This window comes from Osmerus eperlanus, chromosome 9 (genome assembly GCF_963692335.1).
Source record: "Osmerus eperlanus chromosome 9, fOsmEpe2.1, whole genome shotgun sequence".
In the NCBI taxonomy this organism is placed as follows: domain Eukaryota; kingdom Metazoa; phylum Chordata; class Actinopteri; order Osmeriformes; family Osmeridae; genus Osmerus; species Osmerus eperlanus.
Genome location: NC_085026.1, coordinates 12,495,190 through 12,505,336, shown reverse-complemented (window position 1 = coordinate 12,505,336; position 10,147 = coordinate 12,495,190). Strand labels below are relative to the sequence as shown.

The 10,147-nt window shown below is 42.0% G+C and overlaps 1 protein-coding gene across 1 annotated transcript; it reads left to right on the top strand.

The window, feature by feature from the left end:
- The first annotated feature begins 766 nt into the window (after positions 1-766).
- htr1b (5-hydroxytryptamine (serotonin) receptor 1B) lies at positions 767-3,433 on the top strand. Its single transcript, XM_062470237.1, has one exon. It carries the CDS (start codon positions 1,123-1,125, stop codon positions 2,269-2,271), a length of 1,149 nt encoding a protein of 382 aa, XP_062326221.1. The 5' UTR covers positions 767-1,122; the 3' UTR covers positions 2,272-3,433.
- Positions 3,434-10,147: the final 6,714 nt, after the last annotated feature.

The window sequence follows — 10,147 nt, the reverse complement described above, 5'->3', positions numbered from 1 at the left end:
GTCCTGTAAACACACACCTTCACACACACACCCACACACACATACATCCACGAGTACACAGACCAAAATGCAGACACTACAGGTGCCCAGAATGGTCAGTGAGGACCACATATAATAAACCCAGTACACTAAGGAACCAGGAAGTCATTGTTTGCTGTACAGACGAAACACATGACCTTCATGCTCACTATTATTCCCCTCGCTGTATCTTCAAAATGGAGTTTGCAGTCAGCCTACAAGGCAAAGCAATGGTTAACCTCTAAAACTATACCTAGATGTGTGAATATGTGTTAACCCTGTCAAAGAAAATGCTTGAATTTTCACACACTTGAGGAGAAGATGGCGAATGAATGAGAGATACCAAAGAATGAGAGCCAAGGTGATAGAAAGATTGAATTAGGACAACGCTTTATAAAGAGCCCCATGGCTATGCAGCTAGCTAAACACATGGGTGCCAGATTTAAGCGAGATATTTTGCATTATTAAGTAGTCTTCAAAAATAGTGTTGTTAAGAGGTTGACTGTGACCATCAGGAAATCTGGGGCACTATGACCCAGTAAATGTTAACACCCTAGAAGACAACAGTTGTGATCAATGCCGCTTGTTTGCCGTCAGGTGCTGCAGCTGTATAAAATCAAGACTTGAGGTTTCTCTCACCAGTAACTACAGAGGCGCTGGATATAAGCAGAGAGCATGACAACCTCACCTTCAAATGATTACGCAAAGGGTGGGATACGGAGCGTCTGCCTGGTGTTGCAACATCAGTATGCTGTCTTTTTCAAAATATGCAAACTTTGAAGACACTGTGTTGAGTCGTATTACGACCGACAACGTGAGTATATTCATCGATTTAAATGGATACTTTCAAACTATTCTGTTAGACATTTGAAATAATACTATAGTAAGTGCAATGACAGAAAATGAAGAAGAAACGGACCAAATTATTTTTCTCCCTTCCCACAATAATAAGCTACACATTTTGATCAGATGGATTGAAAGAGAAATAGAGACAAAAGTACTGAAAGGGGATGCTCGATACTTCTAAAGATAAAGAAAGACGCCTCATAAAATGAAAAAAATTATAAACAATAACAGCCAATTATATTAAAATCACCTGAGGAGATGGACATTTCAAGTCATTTAAAGACAACGCCTGCTTTCAATGGACAAATTATGAACTCCACAAACGATACATCTGTGACAGATTCACCTAAACTGGAGGAGAACACGGAGAGTCTTGTCTTTCAAACTAGTTTGGCCGTAATTCTTTCCATTATTACACTGGCTACTACTTTATCAAATGCATTTGTCATTGCCACGATTTCTCAGTCAAAGAAATTGCAAACACCAGCAAACTTTCTCATAGCTTCATTAGCCGTGACTGATCTTTTGGTGTCAATTTTGGTGATGCCCATATGCGTTCTTTACACGGTGATCCACGTATGGACTTTGGGGCAGGTAATATGTGATATTTGGTTATCCTCTGATATAACATGTTGCACTGCGTCTATCCTGCACCTGTGCGTAATTGCTTTGGATCGATACTGGGCGATAACTGACGCGGTCGAATATTCCAAGAAGCGCACCCCAGCGCGCGCGGCGGGGATGATCGCTACCGCCTGGGTCATCGCCATCTCCATTTCCTTACCGCCTCTGTTCTGGCGGCAGGTGAAAGCGGAGGAGTTAACGACTTGTAATGTGAACACGGATCATATTTTTTACACTATTTACTCCACGTTTGGGGCATTCTATATCCCCACATTGCTGCTTATTGTGCTCTATGGACGGATTTACGTTGAAGCCCGTAAGAGAATCTTGAAACAATCACCCAAAAAGGTCGGGAAAAGACTCACTTCAGCGCACTTGGTCACCAACTCGCCAGGATCTGTGGCGTCAACTACCTCTATGCAGTGTGGGAGACACGATGTGCACTCAAGTGATACTGGATCTCTGGCGAGTGACAATCAAGTGAAAGTAACTGTGTCAGATGCGCTGTTGGAAAAGAAAAGAATATCAGCAGCTAGAGAGAGAAAAGCCACAAAAACTTTGGGGATAATATTAGGTGCGTACATCATATGCTGGTTGCCGTTTTTTATTTATACACTGGTGGTAGCCACTTGCTCAACTTGTTTTTACCCAGAGCTGTTTGACTTCTTCAACTGGCTTGGTTATCTAAATTCTCTGATCAATCCCATCATATATACTATGTCCAACGATGACTTTAAGAAAGCTTTCCACAAACTCGTGCGCTTCAAATGTTGCAAGTTATGAAAAATGTCTTGACAATTATCTTCGCCTTCAATATTGTAAATTATTCTTATTTACATACCTATATGGTAAGTAATAATTTAAGTACAGAATCTAGGTTTTAACGCCTGGATATGATTTACAATGAGTTAGGATGAGTGTCAGAAATGAAATTCTTTTGGCAACCATTTATGGTCATTAAGTTGGTTGGATAAAACTAACTATACGCAAAATACATTTTGAGGTAAATTTGTCTAAAATTATTAGACAGGCTCGACAAATCTAATCGGCAATGGCTTTGGGAAACGGAAATGGGTTGTTCGTGTTCCGCATGGATTCCCATTTGGGGAACATGTTGGTGCAGCGCATTCCGCGCTATTCCCATGGCGACTGACCTATTAATGCGCCTCAGATGCGCTGCACAAGGCTGATATCTCTAAAGACTGTTCCCACCAACCAATCTGATATTAAACCATAAACCTAATTGTGCGCTGGGAATTCATGTACGGTATAATGTATTTTATTTGTTACATTTGTTCTATCTTGTTTTGTTTTGCATACTTCTGTGTGTAAAAATATTTGTTGTTTTCTTTGCAAAACTCAACATTGATGTATGTATATTTATTCTGTGGATAAATGATTAAAAAGATCTTAGGTTTCATCTGGCTGAATCAACAGCATTGGTTCACAGGTTGTGGTGTTTCATTTGTAGGCTAATATCGTTTTAATCCAAGAAATGCAAGAGTGCTGAAAATGATCATCTTCTGTAATGGTGTCATTTATTGTGTACTAGGTTTAAATAGGATTTAGATTCATATAACTTGAATGTCAAACACAGGCATAGACAGATTTTATTATGGGTGATATTTACCCAGTTATTTTTGAGAGCAGATGAATAAGTTCAATTTTACTGAACAAACATGTAATGTTTGTTTATGTGTGACTGTATGCCTGTGAGAGTGTTTGTACTGTATCCTCATACATAGGAAGTGTGTTTATCTGTGTTTGTGTCTGTATTGCTCAGCCAGTCATTTCACTGCCTTGAGTCACATTATATGAGAGAAAAGGAGAAACTGAAACAGTGATAAATCTTTATGAGAGTATTTATGAAATCCATGTTGACATTGGTTTGTGAAATATATTTCTTGAATCTCTCCAAGTGTGGAAGTCCTCTTTTCACTCTGAGAAAAGCTGTTAAATAAAGGCATGCTGCTAAGACATGTTTGTTTCCAACTGCTCTATTTCAGAAATGTAATGAGGAAATGTAAATAATTAATTACATTTCAAATCCATTAATTTACAGAAAACTGGATTAAATTTAACCTAACCTTATTAGGCAGAAGGTATTGGAGGAGCTACTCTGCTCCCTCTTGTGGACAACATGGTGAAAGGAAGCACTTAAGTGAACACTGGCTGATGTCAAACTCTCAATCCATCCATCCATGTCCCTTTACTCTGTAAGCTGGAACAGCACATCACTGGTTGGTTCCCAGACAATACGAGATCATCTGTGTATCTGAGATCCTCACTGAAGTGTGAACTCACCACTTTCACCTGGTCCGGCCTCACTCCCCTCCGCCTCATTACTCTCCTCCTCATCTCGCTACACTCCCCTCCAACCTCCTGCAAGCCCCCCAAATCGTATCCCTCCCTCGCCTCCCTACCCTCCCCCTTGCCTCTACCCCTCCCCCCTTTCCTTCAACCTCACATCTCTGCCTTTCAAATCCCCTGACCCCCAGCCCCTAGCCCCCCAAATCAACCTGTCTGTCTCCCTACCCTCTACCCTACCCCCTAATTCTACCCTCACTAGCCAGGCCTCACCTGTAGCATCCAGTAATCCCAGGCAAGCTCTAGATGGTGTCACCTGGAGTTAATCTATGACATCCGTTGTGCACCAATAAACACCTCTTCTCCATGTATGGAAAATAAATAATAATGTTTATTCAAAGTTAATATTTCCAACATGGTTCACCATATCTATGGGAACAGTGTGTTGGGGAAAACAGTTTTGTTAACAAGTTGACTTGATTTGCAACCTATTTGGGGATCCCCAACATTACATGACAGCTACTTCAGCATTGTAGACATGGCTTCCCCATGTCAAGACTTGGTTGACCTAGAACATGCACTATGAATATTTTATAGAGAGAGAGTAGTTGCAGTCAGGGGAATATGGTACAGTATGTCATTTCAATGAAGGAATAGTTCTGAATCTATAAAGTTATAGAGCCAATCAATGTCTCTCATGTTCTCCAGCATTACCTGCAGAAATATGCACATGTGCATAATGCATAACAACTCATTTCACAACCATGATTTATGCTCCACTTAAGTCTCCTGCGTCAGGCGCTCTCTACGGTAGGTTTGTAGGTTGCAGGAAGGTGTTGGGGAATGAATCAGGAAAGACATGCAGGTGTAATGAAGTCATAAAGCATGCTTATCTGGTACGCAGCTTTGCTAAACAGCTTTATTGTTTCACCCTCCATGTCCTCTGAGAATGCAGCATTCATCAAGAACAATGGACTCTTAAAGTTCCGTCTGCCACCACAATATTACCCTCCTTATCCCTTGACTAATTTCAATTGACCTTGACACAGAACGAGCACGTAAATAATTCACCCCATCGTGTTGCATCAAAGGGTAGAGGCATGTTGACAAATACAATCTATGGTCTGTGGTGATAAACAACAAGATTACAGTAAAGCACTCTGGGATAATCAACACCCTTCAGTAATTCTGAAGGGTGCAGCAGAGAGAGACTATAACTCTGACTGTGTAAATCTAGAGTTTTGCAGTAACAGGTGTGGGTGGGGCCTGGAATAGAGTACCAATCACTGTCTTATTTATGGCCAGTTACACTTACAAGCACACCTGATTGTGACTAAATTGGACCCATTTTGCTCCCAAATGTTGATAAATGGACTGTGTGTTTGTGTGGTAATGATGGTGTGTCCTTTCTCCGATCTCATTAAGTGCATTCACAAGGCTCAGAAGCCTAGGCGCTAGCTCTCCTTAATGCATTGTGCACTTCATTCTTGTATCATTCACAGATTAATAAAGCTTTGAAATTCAATGTGCCAGGCATCGTGACTCAGAGGCCTCTATAGAATTCTATGATTAGGTTATCCTATAGCACACCTTGGTTTTTGGTGCACACCCTGGTTTTCAGAGCACTCCAGCGACATCCAGACAAGTCACTTCTGCTTTCTTTCATCACAACCAGATGGAAAATCTGTATTTAAGTAAATAAATGTACCCATGCAAAGGATTGTGGGATCGTTTGTGTTTGTGTGATGCAGAAGTGCCCTCTAGATCCCACACTTTTCAAGTTAAATACCAGAGGTTAAACAGATATTATCGACATTAATAAGAGACAAAACAAAACACACAATCCTTCTAACTATCACGTTTACACCAGAGACTTCTTAAAATGAAAAACTATGCACAAAATTACAACTTCATGCATCAAAACACTGAACGTCTGGATGATGAATATATCGTTTAGAAAACAATTTGTTTCAACAGTTGTCCCCACAGGGCCACACTGCAGGTTGTTTCAAGCCTGGGATGAGGCCCCTGAGCAGGGATGCTCCTCTCAGCACCCCACTACCCCAGACAGATATATTGGCTGTCCAAATCTGTGCATGAGCAATGAACATCATTATGGATAGGCTACTGAGATTCAATTTTAGTCTCTGCCTCACACACACAAGAATACACACAAACACACGCATACACACACACGCTCACACACACGCTCCCACACACACACTTTCTCATGGTTTATGACTCTTTCACATACACCCACACACATCTTGATAAACGGTTGACTACTATTCACGATGGTACAAGATGATGTCTTGAAAGAGTAAACGTTTACTTACAGCCAGAATTGATGCTGATCAATACTGACTGGGGGTCATGTTGTGTTATGATTGCCTGTCTGCCTTTGACAGCAAAATATATGGATCACTGATGAAAATCCTGTTAGCTCATACACAAAAATATAGGGCAAATAATAGCGGTTGTATTTTACGAAGAACAACATATTTACTACTGAACTACTGTAGTGAACTGAAACATTTGGAGACCAAGGCCATTAGGATGAGAATGACTAACCCTGCAATTACACTGATGTTATGCTGTGTGAATGACAGTTAATCCAAGGTATTCATAAATCAGTTCAGTTCAATCACCCACAGCAGAGCAACTGAAAGATCTGGAAATGCCCCCCAAAATAATTTCTCATAAATAAGAGACATTACTGTAGTTCTCTGACTGGACAGATTGATCATGTGCATTACATCAGTCCTTCAGTCCACTAATCACTGGATAACGCCATTACTCTTTTTTTATATGAGCTGCCATACAACCCCCCCCCACCACCACCACAAACACACACACAGTCTATTTCCTGTTTAGAGGCATCTACGCCACTCTATTAGCAGTTCCCACCAAACCTTCACCGACGTAAACCAATAGTACCCTCAGAGGAGGGCAGACTCCTAAACTTCCTGTGACCAGTATAACATATTTTCAAGGTTTTACATACAGTAATGTACTTGAGTTTGACTTTTAAACATAGTTAAAGACTAAGAAATGTCACAACATAGTGTTATTTGTTACAGTTTTACATCTCTAACTTAATTAACTAGAAATACACAGCTATTCCTGAGGTTGTTTACATGAGTAAAATCATTAAAAATCCCATGATGCCTTCTTATGTTGACCAAATAAATAAATACAAAGGGAAGTATGGTTACAAAGTTAGTAGCCTAAAACCAATGTCCAAATATTGAGGAAAGGGAGCGAATTGTTGGGTCTCAGGAGGGTATAGTTGCCTCAGACTGGTGTCTCTCTGTGGGGTTGGAGCTGATGTACAGCAGTTTTGTACCCCTAGCGAGGCACAGTGTTGTCCTGCAGGTCAGACATGTCTCTGAAAAGCTAACAGCTGGCCCACCTCCCTCCATCTCCCCATTCTCCTGTTTTTTTACTCAGTTTATCACCTTCCTCCACTTTTCCTACTCCCCTGGTTTCCTACCTCTTGCTCTTTCTGCCTCCCCCATTACCCCATCCCCTCGAGCCCTAATTTACTCCACCTGTCTCCCCCGCTGTCTTTGCCCGCCTTCCCCTTCTCTCAACCATCTCCCCTAATCTCAGTAGACCTGAGCACCCTCACCTGTCTCCCCAGTCTCCCCCAGCCTCCAGCCTCCAGCCAGCCAACCAGCCCCACCTGCCTGCCCTCTTTCTCCTCCCCCTTCCTGCCAGTTAGTCATCACAGCTGCCTGCGGAGAGTGTGATAAATGGGCTCCATTTTCCTGGAGTCCTGGAGACCCAGCCCTCTTGTCTGCCAGTCTCCCATTTCTGATGCCTTTTTACCTTCCTCCTTTCTCCAGGGACATCAGGAAGAGTTCTCCTGGGACTCTCCAGGGCAGTTTCAGAAGGAGAACGCAGAGCCAATTAATCTCCTGGAGTTTACTGTCAGCTCTGGACTGTTTGAACACAAGGGCGCTTTATATCAAGAGATGACAACATTTTTGTGAGGCCAAATCCTGGTGTGTTCTGTGATTTCTGAACAATAAAAACCAGCATATCTATTAATACCAGAATTAAATTTCAAGGCTATAATTGTAAAATTCTTACTTGAAAACCAAGTCTACTGATGCCATTAACTGATTGCATTAACTAACTTTAATTTCACCTTTCTCAAAACTTCCTAATGTTTGTGATGCAATTCTTAAGATTAGAATAAGTAGGTTAACCTGCAAGAACTTGTTATGCAAAAAGTAATGCACTTGTTTTAGCACTCCTAAATATCTGAAGTGTTTCAGATGGCAGAACAACACTCTTTCACATCTTCAAGAGAATCAATTATTTACCTTGTCTTATTCTCTCTCTCTTCTCTCTCTTTTATTCTGGAGTTCTTGTTTTGCTCTGGTTTTCAGAAGGAGAGATATCCCTCTCAGTGTCCTGGCTGTCTTCACTAAAGTTTTTGTAGAAAGAACAAAACAGACACACATCCTGTTCAATTCTTTTCTATTGTGGGGGCTCAACAGACATCCAAGTGGACATCAGTATTCAATATAGGTTTCTGTTGACTTTTGTCTATTAGCGTGTGTATGTGTGAATGTATGTGTGTGTGCATTTCAATGTGTGTTTGTGTGCATGTCTGTGGCCCTGCCATATTGACAGAACCAGTGAGGTGTGCTTTACAGCGGCCCTGTGCTTCATTTACATGTCACAGCATCAAGTCTCTCCACTGCTGACAGAATACATTATGTTATTCGGTTACACTCCGTCGCCCCCCATTCACAGCAATCTCCTCTGCCTGCAATTTTCTTACCTTTGGTTTGCAGGCCAGCTGGATGTTTAGTGCTGCAATCAAACTGAATTGCTTTTCCTCCAGCGGTGAAGTGGTGGTCTGCACATATGGAGCCTCTAAGGGAGGGCTCACGTCTGCTCATCATAGTGGAAGTTATCAAAGCTGAGCAACAACGGCTACCACTCGGGGTGGGGTAAGGGGTGTGTGTGTGTGTGTGTGTGTGTGTGTGTGTGTGTGTGTGTGTGTGTGGGGGGGGGGGGGGCGTCCACAGCTCTGTAGATTCAGCCCAGAGGGAGGGTCAAATTGATGATTTGTTTAAAAGCAGACTTGTGGTAACACACGTTCTGAATGAAGAGTAAAAAGATAGGGAACTTCTGCACTGTTCCATTGGCACATGCATAGCAATGCTATAGCAGCACAATACAAAAAGTAGGTCAATTACAGATTATTTGTGTGCAGTACAAATGACTTTTCGACTCAAATGGATGTTGAAAGACAGTCAGCAGTTAGTTGGTCAAAGGTGGGACAGCAGCTCAGAGAATTCAGAGGGTCATGAGTTTTAGTCAAAAGTAGGGGATTGGGGAATGAGAGGTTTATTTCTCAATATGTTATTTGTTTGTCCATATAGCTTATCCCTGTGTCCTTTTCAGAGAATTAACGTCAAACAATCCTTGTAGCTTTCCTCGATCAGTCTCGACCTGAGTGCACATAGATACTCTGCCCCCTGCTGGATGCACGGCACAAAAACCCGTTACTCCGGTTCAGCGGTGTACCTCGTGGTAGAGCAGGAAAATCTGAGTTCCACATCCAACAAGCTCCCAGGCAGGATCAGCAGAGGGGGTTGTTAACCAACAGGAAAAACGAAGCTTGCCAGTCAGACGGAAAGTGAATGACTGCTCCGCTTAATGAAAGAGACATTAAGTGGAGTTGGACAACTACATAATCTAAGATTATCAGAGAGTGAGAACATCTCACGTCTTGAAGAACGCCGGATTGGGTCATGAGTTGGAGCCGGGTCACACAGAGGAGGCCTATGATGTCACAGGTGTCAATGTGTCACTGCCACCAGTCAGCGGCTCGAACGGCAATGGGCCAGGCTGGTAATCAACTGATAGGATTTTCTAAAAGTGGAGAGAGTTACACCAGAAGCTGATGTCTATCTCTCTAATATTAGACTTGAGGGTGGTCACTGGTGGGTGAAAAGGGGAAACCATCAGAGGAAAGGCTCAGAGCTGAAGTGGATGTTCAGAGTGGGGATGTGCCTGTTCAAGCAAACTGAATAAACAGACTTCCTGATCCTCTATTGATCCTCTATTAATTGACAGCTGACTCATGTCATTGAGCCAACCATTGAAACCTTCTGATTTGTCCTTCCCTGTGTTCATCTGACCGGCCACTTTTAAGTGTTTAAGTCGAAGAGCATCACTTTCTGCTCACTCTGTCAGCAGCTACATTAAGAGACCTTTTCTCTGTTTATAGTGAGGTCATTTTCTGACAGCTGGTCACTATGACCCTTTGCTTAATGAAAGTAGACCCCTCAAATTGGTCAATTGATTAAATAATTGATTTAAGTATCAA